The sequence below is a fragment of the Triticum aestivum genome, chromosome 4A (genome assembly GCF_018294505.1).
Source record: "Triticum aestivum cultivar Chinese Spring chromosome 4A, IWGSC CS RefSeq v2.1, whole genome shotgun sequence".
Taxonomy (NCBI): domain Eukaryota; kingdom Viridiplantae; phylum Streptophyta; class Magnoliopsida; order Poales; family Poaceae; genus Triticum; species Triticum aestivum.
In genome coordinates this window covers 623805479-623825249 of record NC_057803.1, presented here as the reverse complement: position 1 = coordinate 623825249, position 19771 = coordinate 623805479, and the positions used below count along the sequence as shown (strand labels likewise).

General features: G+C 49.4%; 1 protein-coding gene across 1 annotated transcript; it reads right to left on the bottom strand.

Annotated features, from left to right (window-relative positions):
* Nucleotides 1-508: 508 nt before the first annotated feature.
* LOC123082702 (leucine-rich repeat receptor-like protein kinase PEPR1) lies at nucleotides 509-2162 on the bottom strand. Its single transcript, XM_044504975.1, has one exon. It carries the CDS (start codon nucleotides 2113-2115, stop codon nucleotides 763-765), a length of 1353 nt encoding a protein of 450 aa, XP_044360910.1. The 5' UTR covers nucleotides 2116-2162; the 3' UTR covers nucleotides 509-762.
* Nucleotides 2163-19771: the final 17609 nt, after the last annotated feature.

Genomic DNA, 19771 nt, shown 5'->3' with positions numbered 1-19771 from the left:
CTTGGGCGCCCCAAATACATGTTTCCTTGCTAGTTTTATCAATAAACACCGATGACCGACTTAGGGTGGTTTAATCCAATTTTTGACAGCCTCCCGCTGGAAACGCTGACATGTGGACCTGATTTAACAGTCAACGCAAACAGTCAACACACACAGTGTCATGTGGACTTGACAGCGGGCCCAGGCTATCAGGATTTGGATTAAATCGCCCTAAGGCGGTCATCACTGTTTATTTAGAAAATTAGCAAGAAAAATGGTAGATTTTTGGGGCGCCCAAGGAAAGTGGTAGCAAATCCGGATATGAACTTGAAATGTGGTGGTTTTTTGCAATTCACTTTCCTTACAGGCATAAGGTGTATAGAATGGTATTCTACACCAGTTGCATAATAACTGATGTCAACACAATGAAGGAGTAGACAATGCATTCACGGCTTTTCTTGAAAGCATCACACATCACAGACAATGGAAGAGATGAAATAATCACCACACTTAGAAATCCACGGTGCAAATCACGCTTGGTCTACATCAGCTGCAAGCCACCCATTGCTGTTCAGGTCAGCATTTACATACAAAGTTTTGTAGAACTCTTAGGAACATAATTATAAGGGAAACTTTATTTTAAATAGGAAAAGGGCGGATGCTATATCCATGAGGTTACAAACTGTGATTGGCCCCAACATGTGATCGTGAGCCACACCGAACTTGGACAAGGACATGCGAGCTATGTCTGGAGGAGGACGGAATCAATCCACTGACAGATCATTAACCTCCACTTACGACTTTGTTGTTCCCATATACGACGTGGTCACTCCCAGATACGACATTGTTGTTGCCCGTTACCATATTGTTCCCCCCGGATACAACATTGTTATTCCCATTTACGACATGGTCATTGTCAGATACAACATTGTTGGTCCCAGATACAACATGGTTGCTACCAGTCAGGACATTTTTGTTACCAGATCTGACAGTGTTGTCGCTCCCAGATACAGTGTTGTCATTCCCAGATATGACAGTGTTGTCATTCCCAGATACAGTGTTGCCATCCCCAGATCTGACATAGTTGTTGGTTCCAGTTATGACATTTGGTTGTTGTTGGAGTGTTCTCCTATTACGCTTCACATACAATGGCATGTTAATGAAAGCCATACGCTGTGAACGATCAGCGGTGGTGAGGCCCTTGAGCAGTGTCAAACCCTTGGGTACGTCGCCAATCAATGAATTATTTGAGAGATCCAAGTAGCGAAGGTGGACGAGCTCACGAATCCACGATGGGATGGTGCCAACTAACTGGTTGTTGGCAAGGCTGAGCGACTTGAGTTCGGTACAATCCGCGATGCTAATCGGGAGAGACCCACTCAAGTAGTTGGCCGCAAAGTCAATTGAAGCAAGAAGTGGCATGCCGGAGAAGTTGACACGAGCAATCGGACCAGACAAGGAGTTGTTCTCGAGGTTGAGCTCACGGAGAGATAATAATGATGACAGAGACGGCGGCAACGATCCAGAGAATCCATTGGAGTGCATGGACAAATGGATCAGCGACGTGAGGTCGTGAAACACGTCAGGGAGGCGGCCGGAGAAGCGGTTGACGGACAAGTCCAGCAAGGTGAGGTTCTTGAGCTCTTGGAGGTGCGTGCTCAACTGTCCAGTGAGCTGATTGGATTCGAAGGAGAGCTTCTGCAGCCCAACAAGGCTGAAGAGGGAGGTAGGGAGGGAGCCCGTGAAAGAGTTGGAGCCGAGGAAGAGCTCCTCCAGCTGCGCAAGGCCCCCCAGGGAGGCTCCTGGGACTGGCCCCGAGAGGCCATACCCTGGAAGCCGTAGCACCGTGACACGGCCTCTGCCGCCGTCACAGCCCACGCCTTCCCAGCCGCAGCACGACGCACCAGACCACGCGGCACGGAGAAGGGCGCCCCCGCCGCCGAGGTTCCCAGCAAAGCCCTGCAATGCACGGAGGTCGTCAGGGTGGCATGACTTGGCGTGCGCCGCCAGCAAAAGAAACACCAAGAAGAGGAGCAACAGCTGGCATTTAGCCATGGTGGTATGTAAATATGTGTGCACAAACGCAAGCACGCAGCAAGTGCTCTTGTCTCGGCACAAACTGCTTGGGTGGTGCATCTTATAGACTTGTTAACCATGTGCTGCAATTGTCGGTGGCCACAAGCCCACAATTGTTTTTTTTTAATGAAATACACACTTGATAGAAACTTGATTTTCATGCAGGGTGCTGTCCGTCGACTGAATTGGTGGGGGGCCATGCGTTGCAAGTACTAGTCCGTGCCCACAACTGCCAAACTTGATTTTCAGGTATGTCGACTGAAATTCGTGGGTAACTCGAGCTGGGAACTCCTGCTCCTCAGCTCTACCGGTCCCATCCTACTGTCGTGGACAGCCGCCCAAGCTAGTCCAGTAGGGTTTGTCGAATTTTTATAAGCCGATTTATCGACGTTTATACGAAATAGAAGAATATCCAGGCATTGCTACGGACCATAGGAAAATAACGTCTCTGGCGATATGAACATGTATTTCTTTCCTCCTCACTGGACGCCATTTTTAAAAATAAAGGAAATTATGGAAGCAAAAAAGAAAAAGAAAAATTAGCACAAAGCACACACTTATTGCACCATGTAGCCATATAGCGTCCTGGCTAAAACCATCAACAAATTTAGAACCAAGATGATAAGAAACTGAAGTAATGGTTACTCCTTGCACAATAATAATTGGTTGACTTGTGCATCGTCCATAACTTGGATGACTATAAGCACCACAGGATAACCATGCGTCCTGAAATAAGCAGCATTGCCGAATCAAATTATCCCAGGGGAAGAAGGGCGGCACCATGTACATGCTCCAAGATACCAAGAGCTCGTACCGGTCCCGCACCACCTGCTCATTCATCGCCTCAACAAATATCAAGAGAAACCAATCCACCTCATTAGCATGAACGACCCTGCTATGCTCAGTTTAGTGATTTAGCCATATATAACTATAAAATCGGAAAGAAAGAAGGAACAAAATCTGCTTGTAAATTTGTCTATAACAAAGAGCTAATGTATCCTTAAGGCTTGTGCTCCAGAGGTGGAGACGTGGCAGAAGACGAGGCGACCAAGATGAACAACTTGAGGCAGCACTCCACAAACTCACACCCTGGGCCAAAATCAGACATCCCCGTCCCTATGTAAACCTCTGTTCCTTGGTTTGATTTGTCACCAGATCTGTCTATTGTTCATGGAATTATCTCCCAGTTATTCTGGTGTTGTAAAGGCAAATAATTAAGCAGTCACTGATACTATCTGATTTGTCTCCACATTTGTCTATCGTCCATGAAATTTTCTCCAAGATATTTTGCTGCTGTGAAGCAGGTTTTTTCACAAAAATCACATATATTTCAAAAAAATCTTCATAAAATTTTATCGCGTTTGGACTTTGTTGGATATGGATTTTCAGCGAAACAAAAAGCAGGAACTGACACTGAGCACTGGACCAATATGTTAGTCAAAGCTATCATAAAAATTGTTTCGAAAAGTATGTGGAAGTAGTAAAATATTGTCATGAAAGAATAAAAATTTATAGGTACGACAGAGACGTATCAGCCGCCGCTGGCGGCGGAGGGAGGAGGAAGGGGGCGGAGGTGGCCTCGGGCCGGAGCTAGGGATTCGCCCCCGTGTCGCCTAGGAGCGGACGACTTGGGGGGAGGTGGGCTTAGTGGTTAGTCTAGATCCTCCCTATTCAATGTGAATAAATTGACCTCTCTGATATTCAAGCTTTCATGGGTGTTAGCTAGCCAGTTTCTGTGTGCACGTATCTGGGTATGCCCTTGTCGGCCAAGAAGCTCAAGTGGCAGGATTTCCTGGCGCAAATTGACAAGACCTTGAAGAAAATTGCTAGGTGGAGGGCCAAATGCATATCCACGCCTTTTTTTTTGAGTAATCTCGCGGGCTTTATTGAATCAAAGTAATGTTGATAGGTACAAGAGTTGGGTCATGAGGATTGCCCAACCAAACATGTCTACCTACATCTAGATTACATGCATACTTTGCGAGATTGTGAGCCTCAAAATTAAAGTTTTTGCGCTCATCTTCAGGCCCGTCCCTTCCCCCGCGTCGCCCCCGTCTCGGGCGACTCGGGCGGCTCTTCAAACCCTAGCCGCCAGGAGGACGCCGCCGGGCTAAGCCCGAGGGCCGACGGCAGTGGCGGAGGCTCTCCTCCCTGGATCGCGTCGGAGGGGGTGGGGCGTGACTTCCATGCGCGTGACGGTGCGGCGGCGATCTGATCCATGGTGGCGCGACGGCGTGCTCCGGGCGGAGGCCTTGGGCGGCGACGCGGTTGCCTGGTGGCGAGCCGGCGGCGGCGGCATGAAGAGGGCGCCGTGGAGGTCCGGGTTGGCCAGACCAGGATCCTGGGGCGGCGGCGGGTGAAGCTCCGGCTTCCCGCGGCGGCATGGCGTGGTGCAGTCCATATCCAAGGCGGATCTGCGTCGGCGATCTCATGGTTTTGCCACGGATTGGTTCCGATCAGAGACGGTGATGAGCGTGTGAGATCCATCTCGACGGCTCTCACGGTTTGGCGAGGTGGGGTAGGAGTCCTCCTCCCAGGCTCCAGTGGTGGCGCATTCAGGCAGTGGCCGGTGTGCCAGGGCTCCTACGGTGGCACTGTTGTTGCGGTTGGTCGCCGGATCTAGGCGGCTAGATCTAGGGCGTTGAAGGCGGTCGAGACAGTGCACAGGTTGTCGGGTGGATTTCTTGAGACGGATCCTAGTGAAAACTTGGTCTTCGGTCGTTGGCTGGAGCCGGTGATGACGATGCCCTTATCATAATTTCCTTCATGAAGGCATCATCGAGGGACAAATCCCAAACCCACCCAATACCTCCGGGGGAAACCCTAGATCAGTTGATCGGGTGACGGCAATATTCATGTGTTGTTACCCCCTTGGGGGCGGCATTCCTGGAGATGCACTCGGGCTCGAGGGAACAGTGGATGGCTTCTTCGGTGGAGCGGTGTTTCTTTCTACATATTCATGGCGGCGGCTCTTGGCGGCATGGAGCAGCAGAGGCTTGGCGTCAGATGTGTGGTGATGGACACGCGCAGGAGGTCGACGCTGTCCAGCGTCGTGGTGGCGTCGGCGGCAGCTAGACCGGGCAAGGTTGATGTAGCAGTACAGCTCTGAAGATGGATTGGTGGCAAGTGGCTGCGGCGGCCTCATACCCAGCAGGCGTCCTGGCTGAGGAGCACGCCGGACTGGGTGCCCATACCCGGCAGGCGTCCTGGTTGGGACCTCATGTCTTAGATGTTAGGTTTGGCTGCAAGGTCTGTTTGGTATTAGGCCTAGACTATCATCGCCCCTTCATCATCTGGATAGAAGTAGCGACAGATGTTGCTTAGATGGTGGCTTTGGTCTTACTGTTGTATGACTTTGTAAGGTCTTGTGTTAATAATTAATAAAAATGGTTGTATGCATCGTCCAGATGCAGAGGCCGGGGGTATTCGTCCTTTTCCAAAAAAAAAACTTGCAAGAAGAAAAACTAGAGCTACGAGCTATTATTTCATGTGTGATAGCTGCATTCGAGCCACCTGTCTCCTGGTTGATGTCCTTGACTACTCCCTGACAGTTGGAGGCAATCACCATGTTATGAGCAGCCAGATCATCTGCCAATGCTAGCCCTTCTCTGCAAGCAAAAGTTTCTAAGATCATCGGGTCAGTGATGCCCCCGTAAACCATCGCAGAGGAACCAAGGTAGATGCCATTTTGGTCTTGGCAGAGTGCTGCCACAACTCCACCACGCATGTTCCGTGCTAAGGCTCCATCCACATTCACCTTGACAGCGCCAGCCTCTGGAGCGAGCCATCGTTGAGGCTGGACCATGGTTGTTGTCGGACTCACCACCATGGGTTCCCTAGTAGGGAGTAGTTGCAAGTCTGCTAGAAAATTGTCCACGAATGATATGGTCTGTTGCGGCGCTTGAAAGATTGCCTCATACACAGCTTTCCTACATGCATACCAAATAGCCCACAACGTAACAGCCATCTTCGTGAACTTGGAGTGATCCAGCTTGTTGTATAATTTAAACATCCATCTTTTGGCACTAGGTTCTTCCAACTCTGCCATTGTCAGCACCACATCCTCCTTAGATAGTGCCCACACGCACCTCGACATGGTACATGAAAGCAAAGCATGCCACCATGAGTCCTGGCACCCACACAATGGGCATGTGTTCTGGGTTGCCATGTTTCTATGGTGCAAAACGTCCATAGTAGGCAGCGAATGACGTGCCAATCTTCATAGAAATACTTTGATTTTCGAAGGTATTGACATCTTCCATAGAGCAGACCAGGCCCTCTCTTCCTCCTGTCCTGTGGATGCCCCAGTTCTGCCCTCTAACCACCTCTTCACGCTGCATTCGTGCTAACCAAAATCTGTATGCTGAGCTCACAGCCCTTTTTTATCTGGATACCACACCCAGAAGTCCTCTATGTTGCGTGTACAGACCGGAATTCTCAAGATAGCATCCGCAACTCTACTGGTCCCGTCCTATTGTCATGGACAGCTGCACTAGGTAGTCCAGTAGGGTTTTGTCGAATTTTTGCAAGCTGACTTTATCGACGTTTATACGAAATAGAAGAATATCCGGGCGTTGATACGGACCATAGAAAAATAATGTGTCTGCCAATACGATAATGTATTTCTTTTCCTCCTCACTGGACGCCATTAAAATTAAGGAAATTATGAAAGCAAAAAAATGAAGGAAATTGGCACAAAGTACACACTTGATGCACCATGTAGCCATATAGCGTCCTGGCTAAGACCATCAACAAATTTAGAACCAAGATGATAAGAAACTGGAGTAATGGTTACTCCTTGCACAATAATAATTGGTTGACTTGTGCATCGTCCATAACTTGGATGACTAAGCACCACAGGATAACCATGCGTCCTGAAATAAGCAGCATTGCCAAATCAAATTATCCCGGGGGAAGAAGGGCGGCACCATGTACATGCTCCAAGATACCAAGAGTTTGTACTGGTTCCGCACCACCTTCTCATTCACCGCCTCGAGAAATATCAAGAGAAATCAATCCAGCTCGTTCGCATGAATGACCCAGCCGTGCTCGGTTTATTGATTTAGCCATATATGATTATAAAATTGCAAAGAAACAAGGAAAACCTGGATATGAGAAAATAAAGGGCCACACAAAATTTGCTTGTAAATTTGTCTATAACACGGAGCTAATCTATCCTTAAGGCTTCTGCTCCGGAGGTGGAGACATGGCAGAAGGCAAGGCGACCAAGATGAACAACCAGAGGCAGCAGCAGCAGGGATACCCCGCGGGTTCCTCACTCCACAAACTCACGCCCTGGGCCAAAATTAGACATCCCCGTCCCTATGTAAACTTCTGTTCCTTAGTTTGATTTGTCACCAGATCTGTCTATTGTTCATGGAATTATCTCCCAGTTATTCTGGTGTTGTAAAGTCGAATAAGCACCCCACTGATCCTATCCGATTTGTCTACACATCTGTCTATCGCTCATGAAATTATCTCCCAGATATTTTGCTGCTGTAAAGAAGGCCTTTGATTTCAGAAAGAAGACAGCGCGACTCAAAAAGATGATGACTTGAGTCAGAAAGAAGACAAGTTTGCTGGGTATAGAGACAGCAGGCCCGAGAATTACGAATACAGACTCTCTGAATGCATGGTCAGGATGAAATCCATGGATGAGCTGCATAAAGTAATCACTTCACCGCGGGAAACCAAAAGATATCAGCTTCTTGCTTCGTTAGTTATTTCCAGTGAAGAATGTGTTACTTGCAGATTGTTCATAGTGCTGGTTGTAAGACAGGTCATGTGCCTAGATCCCTGGTAATTATAAGTATAAAAATTATTTGGATTGAGATATGTCAGCTCTCTTCGTACTCATAAAAAAATATCTCTGGCGAGAACATTTCATCTCTAATCCGCTTAACCACCATTTCTTGCTCATCTTCCTTCCTTGGAAATCTCGAAGGACGAGGTACCTTAAGGGTGTCGCAGTCATCGCACTGCTCCTCATCTCCCAGAACTATCTTCTGCAAGTTGGGACATCGCTCCAACATGGATCTTATAAATGTAAACTGTTGTTCGAGTGATTTAAATCCAGCAAATTCTAGCTCTTTTAGAAGCCTGTTCTCGGAGCTGCTGTCCAAGTGCATTTCCCATCGAGGACTCTTTCTGTCATGGTAGGAAGCAGGTCTGGCCTCGCCCACATCGCATGTATGTTCCCATACCTGCATGTGTGTTACCGATTCATTAGATATGTCAATTGAACCAAGTTCTAGCCAACTTTTCACCAAAATTTGTGAAAAAATAAAGCTCCAAATGTGGACAAGAAAATAAATATAGACAAAGACATCACCTCAATATGCAACATTTCGATAGATGGTGCTGCTACAAGAAAGGCTGTCGTCCATGAAATGTCAAATTCAACAAATATACCACGTACGAACAGCTTCCTTAGTTTGCTGAATGCGGTGCGAAGTTCCTCCATTTCAGGTTGCACCCAAAGCTGATCACAACATTAAATAAACAAACAAAATAAGAATTGACAGTTTGCAAGCACAGAAGTGAGATTATCAAAGAATTTACAGCTACGTTTGTTCTCCATCATAAATAAACACATCCATGATATAACTTCTATATCTGCAACGACATGACAAATACCAAATAAAGTACCATTTGGCGAAAATAAAGAAGTACTTACCGTTTCTCCTTGGAAATCCAATGTGAGAGTATGTATGCTTGTTACTCCATGTAGAAGTTCACTTAATCTAAATAAGCGTTGATCACAATTTGAACCACTTGAGAGTTCTAATTCCCCAAGAGATGGGACAAAACCAAAGGTCAATGGGGCAACCTGAGATACCCAGGTCTCCCATAAGAACTTCTCTAATTTCGGGAGGCACACCAGGTCGATTCTCAGAAAGCGACACTTCTCGATTTCTAGAATACGGAGTTTTGAGCCTGGTGCATCAATCTTAAAGAGAGAGAAGGAACCAGTATCACAATGATGAAGAGTTAGATGCGTCAGTTGCTTGCAGCAGTCAAACAGGAGATGGTGCATGTCCAATTTGTCAAAGCCTACATTTTATAGAGAGAGCTTTGTGAGGCAGAGGAGGACACTAGGGTAAGCAGTGAAAAAAGCATCTATGTCTTGAGCTCACTGTTGCAGCTCTTCCTCACTACAGTCGAGAGGCTCCATCTCATCAAGAATGGTGAGATCCAAATCTTTCAACAAACCACTGTCGATTGCATCACCTATCAGTTGGCCAACTTCGCAAAGGAAATTGCCGATCAAATAGAGGTTAAGGTGCAAACTTGAGATACTGGATTCTCTCTGTTGTTTATCCAACAAACTCCTGGTTGCTTTGGTTAAAGACGCCATAGCTTGTTCCATATCATTTGCCTCCATAGGGTCAGCACACGGAGCAGATAGGAAATCCTTGACATTGATGCTGAGCTCAGGCAGCCACCAACTAAGATGCCTCCACCATGTAGAGAGCACACTTGTCCTTGCCGCCACACGTGAACTGACTCTCCCCAAGATGGACAGTAAAAGATCGTCGGGCAGGGTACTCAGCCTATCTTCGCCGTTCAGTTGCTGCGACATAAATCAAGGATCAACTATTTAGCTGCCACATAACTGAATTTACAAATCCCAAGCAGAAAATAGTCACACATGTTGATGAACAATAATCACTCTAGGGCGTACCAGGGTTAATAAGAATTTAATTAATGATGAATCATGTATGACTATTATGATAGATTAATCCCCGAACACAAATACAATGACATAAATCATCCTAACTAATCACATATGGATTAATTAATAATGAAGTTGCAAAGCTAGTACAAAGAATAACACATAAAATACTTGCGGCAATCAACATGATATATCCACCAACTAATGCACCACATTCTTATGAAGGACCGAAGGTAAGGCCAACTCCACCGCGCGACCCCAAACGGACGTCCGGATTGGCCCGAATCTGTCCCTTTGGGGAGCCGATGGGTACGCCCGTGTCCGGCTGTGTCCATTGGGTCGTGCGTGCGCCCACTGCGCGGTCGCACCCCAAATCGTGTCCGGGGCGGGCGGGATTAAAAATAATAATTAAATAACTAAAAAAGCAAATAAACGCATTTAAAAAAACATAAAACATATAAATGGGTTGGCCACAAAACGGCCCAGTTTCAACGGCCACTTAAAAGGCCCATATTCATAATTAACATAATAAGAAAAAAAACTCATGCCGCGCCCGTCGGTGCCGTGGCCGTCGCCGTCTTCACTGGCCGCCGGTGTCGTCACCGTCGCTGACGACGTCGACGTACTCCGGCGGCGTCCAGAGGTGGGCCGGCGGTGCCTGGTGGACGGGGGCGGGCTGGACGGCCGGAGGTGCCTGCACCACCTCCTCCCGCGGCGACGCCTCCCGCTCCGGAGTGGGGCACCAGTTCACGCCCAGGTCGGCGGCCATCTCCGGCGCAGTGCACGACCAGCCCTACCCCTTGCCCAGGAGCTTCTCGAACGCGGGCGAGTCCTCCTCCATTGGCTCCTCCTTGGCCGCCGCCGTGACGGCCGCCAGCTGCAGCTCCGGGAAGGCCACGTCCTCGGCGGCAGAGAGGGCCATGGCCTCCTCCAGGCCGTCCCACTGCCGCTCGTTGTGCGTGTTCATGGAATCGTCCATGACACGCTGCAGGAGACGGGCCTCCTCCTCCGCTGTCATGCGAGGAGGGGGAGGGGCGACGGAGACGGGGAAGGCGACGGCGTGGGCGTCAGGCCACGCACCCGCGTACGCCCGCACGGCTCTGCACGTGGCCTCCGCGGCCCCGACACGGTGCCGGCGAAGTAGGACGCGCGCCGCACGTCGTGCTCGTCCTGGAGCCATGTGTCCCAGAGCGGCGAGTCGGGGGCATACCTGTGGTCGTAGTACAGGTCATCGGGGAGGAGGCGGCGGCGGCGGTTGATCTCACCGCGCCGTGCACGGCCGGTCGTCGGCACTGGCGGGATGGGCACCCGGTCCGTGGAGAGATGCCACCCGTTGGGGAGGTGGGCGTCGCTCCACGGGACCGGCGTCCTCGTCTCCCAGTACCTCCGGCACACGTCCGCGCAGATGTACTGCCGGTCGCGCTCGCCGGAGGGCCTAGGGGCAATGGTGAAGGGGGCCGGCGCGGGGGCTCGACGGGAGGAGTGCGGCGGTGGCGCGGGGGCCCGACGGGAGGAGCGCGGCGGAGACGCGGGATCCTCCTTCACGGAGCCATGACGGCGCCCCGAGGAGGAGCCAGCCTCGCGGTCGTGCTTCCCCTTGCCATTCCAGAAGCCCATGGCGAGGTGGGCAGCCGGCGAGCTCGAGGAGGAGTCGGGCTAGGGTTTCTGCGCTGTCGGGGTTCGAGGAGGCTGCTGGGTGGCGTGGGGCAGTGTGGACGATGACCCGTCCACGCTTCCCACTTAAAGAAGGACGGCGACCGCTCGACGTGCGGATGACAGGTGGGGCTGCCCGCTCGTGCGCATTGAAGTGGGTGGGTGGGAGGTGGGCGGCCGCCTACCACGCGTCCCCGACGCGGACGAGCGCGCGTCCGTTTGTTGTCCGCCGCGACCCAAACCCGGCGCAAGTTTGCACTCGAAATGGGTCGGCCCGGACACAAAACGGACAAGATGGGTCCGGGCCGTCGCGCGCTGGGCCGCCTGCTTTGTCCGTTTTACCCCAAACGGACGAGGCCGGATAGGATAGGGTTGCGCGGTGGAGTTGGCTCCGTATTCATCAGAGCTAGCAAGGCCAGGCGAGCAGCCTTAAATTAAGTCATGTTCTATAGGTTGGTAGCGCATCCTGGTCTGAAGATGGACCAAACAAACATACTAGATTACGACGAGGATGTGAGAGGGCATCGGATATCTGCAACCACCCAGCACAAAGACAACTTTACCAGTACCTGTAAGGGCATCTCCAGCCGCGCCCCCAACAGGCCCCCCCAGGCCACTTTTTCGGCGCCGGCGCCGAAAAAACGGCCGAGTCGCGCCCCCAGGACGCCGAAAATCGCCGGTTCGGACCTTTTTTCCGCCCGGCGGTCACAGGCCGAATCCGGCGCGCTGGGGAGCCGTTGGGGGCTCCGGCGCTAGGGAAAAGCACGCCTGGCCCACACCGACAGGGGAAAAGTCAAGGTTTTCTTCCCCCGACTCGCCTCGCACCCCCCGCGCCCTCGGCCACCACTAGCTATATCCCGGCGATGGCCGCCGCCCTCCTCCGCTAGATAGCCATTCCCCGCCGGAAAATAGCAACACTTCGCCGCGGCAGCCCCTCCCGCAGCAGCTAGGCGTTTCCGGCCGCGGAGGCGCGGTTTAACGGCGGGTACACGCCCACCGAGCGCAAGGTGTTCGGCGTTTTGCCTGCCTCGGCGATGGACTCGGACGAGGAGGAAGAGCTCGCCGCGCTGTCGGAGGAGGAAGCCGCGGCCGACGTCCAAGAAGAAGAGCATCTCATGGTGCTCGCCGCCCTCGCCCAGCTGCTGGCGAGCAGTGAAAAGCCGCGGCGAGGTGGCTCGGCGCCGGGGCGGGTGAAAGCAAAGAACCGGCATCGTCTGCAAGGCTACTGCATGCTCTTCTCCGACTACTTCGCCAATGCTCCACTTCATGGCGAGAGAACATTTCGGCGCCGTTATCGGATGAGCCGAAAGCTCTTCCTCAGGATTGTGAATTCCATCCGGGAGTTAGACAACTACTTCAAGTGCAAGATGGATTGCACTGGCGCTCTTGGATTCACCTCCATCCAGAAGTGCACGACAGCGATGAGGATGCTTGCATATGGAGCTCCAAGTGATTCACTCGACGACTATGGGCGCATGGCCGAGTCCACCAGCATAGAGTGTTTCTACAAGTTCTGTCGGGCAGTGGTGGCAGTGTTTGGGCCACAATACTTGAGAACACCCAATGCGGAAGACACTGCTCGGATCCTAGCCCAGAATGCAGCAAGAGGATTTCCTGGGATGCTTGGAAGCATCGACTGCATGCATTGGAAATGGAAGAACTGCCCATTTGGTTAGCAGGGGATGTACAAAGGCGTCAAAGGCGGTTGGAGTGTGGTGCTTGAGGCGGTAGCCACACAGGACCTCTGGATTTGGCACTCCTTCTTTGGTATGCCAGGAACTCACAATGACATCAACGTGCTGCAGTGCTCTCCTGTTTTTGCCAAGCTCGTTGAGGGCCATTCTCCTCCGGTGAACTTCGAGATCAATGGGCACCAATACAACAAGGGGTACTATCTAGCTGACGGCATCTATCCGAGATGGTCGACATTTGTGAAGACGATCTCAAACCCTGTGCCAGGAGGCAAGAACGCCTGGTTTGCGAAAGTTCAGGAGGCTTGCCGGAAGGATGTCGAGCGGGCATTTGGTGTGCTCCAATCTCGATTCGCTGTTGTTCGGTACCCCGCTCAGACCTGGTCGAAAGATCAAATGTGGGAGATCATGACTTGCTGTGTCATCTTGCACAACATGATCATCGAGAGCGAGCAAGAAGACCCAGTGATTGACACTGAACCATACTACAGGCAGGGTCCTCTAGCCGAAGTTGATCACCAGCTACCGGCAACTTGGACTGCCTATCTCAGTATGCGTCGGGAGATCCGAGACCCACAGGTGCATCATCAATTGCAGAAAGATCTGATTGAGCACCTATGGAGGCTCAAGGGGGACGCCTCGTGATGAAATACGAGTTTTTATTTGTTGAACAATATAATTTGTATTGAATTATTTGTTGTTGTAGTATTTTGTTGAAGTATTTGATTTTTCTATGATGAAATATGTGATAAGAAATAATTGTGTTGATAATTGAACGCCGAGACACGGCGAACCACGCCGAATATGGGCCTATTCTCGCCCATATGGGTCGTTTATCCACCGAAATTGGGCTGCAAAGTGGGCCAATTTCGGCGCCTGGGGGCGTGCTGGGGGCGACGACTGGGCGCAAACCCGCCCCCTGTGCCGAGTGCATCGCCGGCTCGCCCCCAGGGGGCGATTTTTATGCGTCCTGGGGGGGCCAACGGCTGGAGATGCCCTAAGAAATCAGATCACGCCGGTCGACGACAGATCCATGGCTAGGGAAGCGCGAGGCCATGTTGGCCATGCACTGGCGTCCAGATCAGGCGAGATCAAGCAGCCGAGTGTCCGACCACCGCGGTTCTCGTCGACGGTGAAAGTACAAGACGACTGGATGATGGCCATGCACGAGGAGGCGAGCGCAAGGTAGCTTGACAAGGCGATCCCCATCGCTGGTATCCCTATCGGCGGCAGACCCAAGGAGACATCGGCCGCGTGCCTTCCCCAAGAACGATGAGCTCCTCTCAGACCCTATCCCTCTCTTGGTCCACATCGAATCTAACAGGAACATCAACCACGACACCACCTCGCTACCGACCAGATCTACCACGGCACTACAAACTCCCCACCATGACAGCCAGCGCCACGAGCTCCCCTCTGCAGCAGCCGACAGCACCACGGTTGGCTCACCACCGAACAGACCCCCCCCTCCCCGCGCACTTCGCGCCACTCCAACCTCCCGTGTCATCGTGCAGCTTCTTTGATTGCAGACACTAATATGGTCACTAATTTCAGCCGTACCTTGTCGCCACACTCCCGTGTCATTGAGCAGCTTCTTTACACATTTAGTTTCTTTCTTGTCGTGGTCGCATTGTGGAAAAACTTTGTGTTTCTATCGCCATGTAATAACCATTCCACCATGCCTCTTTGAAGCCAGAAAATCTCCTCTTGCTCCATAATATTCTCCAATAGAAGAATATGTTAGATAATAATGAGCAATAAACGAGACAAAGAGACACGGATTTTTACGTGGAAACCCTTGCGAGAGAAAACCACGGACGCACGAAGGCGCAATCACTATGAGGAGGAGTATTACAAGCACGAGACGACAGGCCGTCTTTAGGTGCGACTACATGGGGTATATAAGAGGGCAATACATGAGAGTCCTTGGAGGACAAGTAAACAAGTTGTACTCGTACGCGTCGACGCCAACGCAAAGGCCTACACTGGTTGTACTACGTCTGGTCCAACACGGTACTAGAATTTGGATCACAATTTAACAATCTCCATCTTGAGCCAAATTCCCTCCAGTAGTCGAAGAAAGTGAATAACTCCACCCCAATCAGCATAAACACCTTGTGCGTCAAAGTCCATAGGACTAGTGAGAAATACCAACTAAGTCTAAGCAAAGCTCAAACTTATTGGTCGGAACTGGCTTTGTCATCATATCAGCAGGATTATCATGAGTACTTATCTTGCATACCTTCAAATTGCCTTCAGCAACAACTGTTGGGGAACGTAGTAATTTCAAAAAAATTCCTACGCACACGCAAGATCATGGTGATGCATAGCAACGAGAGGGGAGAGTGTTGTCTACGTACCCTCGTAGACCGAAGCGGAAGCGTTGACGCAACGTAGAGGAAGTACTCGTACGTCTTCCCGGTCCAACCGATCCAAGCACCGTTACTCCGGCACCTCCGAGTTCTTGGCACACGTTCAGCTCGATGACGCTCCCCGGACTCCGATCCAGCAAAGCTTCGGGGAGGAGTTCCGTCAGCACGACGGCGTGGTGACGATCTTGATGTTCAACCGTCGCAGGGCTTCGCCTAAGCTATGCTACAATATGACCGAGGTGTAATATCGTGGAGAGGGGCATCGCACACGGCTAAGGAACGATCACGAAGATCAACTTGTGTGTGCTAGGGTGCCCCCTGCCCCCGTATATAAAGGAGCCAACAGGAGGGGGCGGCCGGCCAAGGAGGGACGTGCCAAGGGGGAGTCCTACTCCCACCGGGAGTAGGACTCCCTTCTTTCCTAGTTGGAGAAGGAAAAGGGGGGAAAGAGGAGGAAGAGGGAAAGGAAAGGGGGGGCGCCGCCCCCTCCTTCCCTTGTCCTATTCGGACTAGGAAGGGGAGGGGCGCGCGGCCACCTCCTGCCTCCTTTCCTCTTCTCCCTTAAGGCCCATGTAGGCCCAATAACCCCCTGGGGGTTCTGGTAACCTCCCGGTACCCCGGTAAAATCCCGATTTCACCCGGAACGATTCCGATATCCAAATATAGGCTTCCAATATATCGATCTTTATGTCTCGACCATTTCGAGACTCCTCGTCATGTCCATGATCACATCCGGGACTCCGAACAACCTTCGGTACATCAAAATACATAAACTCATAATGAAACTATCATCGTAACATTAAGCGTGCGGACCCTACTGTTCGAGAACAATGTAGACATGACCGAGACACGTCTCCGATCAATAACCAATAGCGGGACCTGGATGCCCATATTGGCTCCTACATATTCTACGAAGATCTTTATCGGTCAGACAGCATAACAACATACGTTGTTCCCTTTGTCATCGGTATGTTACTTGCCCGAGATTCGATCGTCGGTATCTCAATACCTAGTTCAATCTCGTTACTGGCAAGTCTCTTTACTCGTTCCGTAATACATTATCTCACAACTAACTCATTAGTTGCAATGCTTGCAAGGCTTATGTGATGTGCATTACCAAGAGGGCCCAGAGATACCTCTCCGACAATCGGAGTGACAAATCCTAATCTCGAAATACGCCAACCCAACATGTACCTTTGGAGACACCTGTAGAGCTCCTTTATAATCGCCCAGTTACGTTGTGACGTTTGGTAGCACACAAAGTGTTCCTCCGGCAAACGGGAGTTGCATAATCTCATAGTCATAGGAACATGTATAAGTCATGAAGAAAGCAATAGCAACATACTAAACTATCGGGTGCTAAGCTAATGGAATGGGTCATGTTAATCAGATCATTCACCTAATGATGTGATCCCGTTAATCAAATAACAACTTTTTGTCCATGGTTAGGAAACATAACCATCTTTGATTAACGAGCTAGTCAAGTAGAGGCATACTAGTGACACTCTGTTTGTCTATGTATTGAACATGTATTATGTTTCCGGTTAATACAATTCTAGCATGAATAATAAACATTTATCATGATATAAGGAAATAAATAATAACTTTATTATTGCCTCTAGGTCATATTTCCTTCAGTCTCCCACTTGCACTAGAGTCAATAATCTAGATTACACAGTAATGATTCTAACACCCATGGAGCCTTGGTGCTGATCATGTTTTGCTCGTGGAAGAGGCTTAGTCAACGGGTCTGCTACATTCAGATCCGTATTTATCTTGAAAATCTCTATGTCTCCCACCTGGACTAGATCCCGGATGGAATTGAAGCATCTCTTGATGTGCTTGGTTCTCTTGTGAAATCTGGATTCCTTTGCCAAGGCAATTGCACTAGTATTGTCACAAAAGATTTTCATTGGACCCGATGCACTAGGTATGACACCTAGATCGGATATGAACTCCTTCATCCAGACTCCTTCGTTTGCTGCTTCCGAAGCAGCTATGTACTCCGCTTCACATGTAGATCCTGCCACGACACTTTGTTTAGAACTGCACCAACTGACAGCTCCACCGTTTAATGTAAACACGTATCCGGTTTGCGATTTAGAATCGTCCGGATCAGTGTCAAAGCTTGCATCAACGTAACCGTTTACGATGAGCTCTTTGTTACCTCCATATACGAGAAACATATCCTTAGTCCTTTTCAGGTACTTCAGGATGTTCTTGACCGCTGTCCAGTGATCCACTCCTGAATTACTTTGGTACATCCTTGCTAGACTTATAGCAAGGCACACATCAGGTTTGGTACACAGCATTGCATACATGATAGAGCCTATGGCTGAAGCATAGGGAACATCTTTCATTTTCTCTCTATCTTCTGCAGTGGTCGGACATTGAGTCTTACTCAACTTCACACCTTGTAATTAACACAGGCAAGAACCCTTTCTTTGCTTGATCCATTTTGAACTTCTTCAAAACTTTGTCAAGGTATGTGCTTTGTGAAAGTCCAATTAAGCGTCTTGATCTATCTCTATAGATCTCAATGCCCAATATGTAAGCAGCTTCACTGAGGTCTTTCATTGAAAAACTCTTATTAAAGTATCCCTTTATGCTATCCAGAAATTCTATATCATTTCCGATTAGTAATACGTCATCCACATATAATATCAGAAATGCTACAGAGCTCCCACTCACTTTCTTGTAAATACAGGCTTCTCCAAAAGTCTGTACAAACCCAAATGCTTTGATCACACTATCAAAGCGTTTATTCCAACTCCGAGAGGCTTGCACCAGTCCATAAATGGATCGCTGGAGCTTGCACACTTTGTTAGCTCCCTTTGGATCGACAAAACCTTCTGGTTGCATCATATACAACTCTTCTTCTAGAAATCCATTCCGGAATGCAGTTTTGACATCCATCTGCCAAATTTCATAATCATAAAATGCGGCAATTGCTAACATGATTCGGACAGACTTAAGCATCACTACGGGTGAGAAGGTATCATCGTAGTCAATCCCTTGAACTTGTCGAAAACCTTTTGCGCCAAGTCAAGCTTTATAGACAGTAACATTACCGTCAGCGTCAGTCTTCTTCTTGAAGATCCATTTATTCTCAATTGCTTGCCGATCATTGGGCAAGTCAACCAAAGTCCTCACTTTGTTCTCATACATGGATCCCATCTCAGATTTCATGGCTTCAAGCCATTTTGCGGAATCTGGGCTCACCATCGCTTCTTCATAGTTTGTAGGTTCATCATGATCTAGTAGCATGACTTCCAGAACAGGATTGCCGTACCACTCTGGTGCAGATCTTACTCTGGTTGATCTACGAGGCTCAGTAGCAACTTGATCTGAAGTTTCATGATCATCATCATCAACTTCTTCACTAATTGGTGTAGGTATCGCAGAAACCGGTTTCTGTGATGATCTACTTTCCAATAAGGGAGCAGGTACAATTACCCCATCAAGTTCTACTTTCCTCCCACTCACTTCTTTCGAGAGAAACTCTATCTCTAGAAAGTTTCCGAATTTAGCAACAAAAGTCTTGCCTTCGGATTTGTGATAGAAGGTGTATCCAATAGTTTCCTTCGGATATCCTATGAAGACACATTTCTCCGATTTGGGTTCGAGCTTATTAGGTTGAAGCTTTTTCACATAAGCATCGCAGCCCCAAACTTTTAGAAATGACAACTTTGGTTTCTTGCCAAACCATAGTTCATAAGGCGTCGTCTCAACGGATTTCGATGGTGCCCTATTTAACGTGAATGCGGCCGTCTCTAAAGCATAACCCCAAAATGATAGCAGTAAATCTGTAATAGACATCATAGATCGTACCATATCAAGTAAAGTACGATTACGACGTTCGGACACACCACTACGCTGTGGTGTTCCGGGTGGCGTGAGTTGCGAAACTATTCCGCATTGTTTCAAATGTACACCAAACTCGTAACTCAAATATTCCCCTCCACGATCAGATCGTAGAAACTTTATTTTCTTGTTATGATGATTTTCAACTTCACTTTGAAATTCTTTGAATTTTTCAAATGTTTCAGACTTGTGTTTCATTAAGTAGATATACCCATATCTGCTTAAATCATCTGTGAAGGTGAGAAAATAACGATATCCGCCACGAGCCTCAACATTCATCGGACCACACACATCTGTATGTATGATTTCCAACAAATCTGTTGCTCTCTCCATAGTACCGGAGAACGGCGTTTTAGTCATCTTGCCCATGAGGCACGGTTCGCAAGTACCAAGTGATTCATAATCAAGTGGTTCCAAAAGTCCATCAGTATGGAGTTTCTTCATGCGCTTTACACCGATAT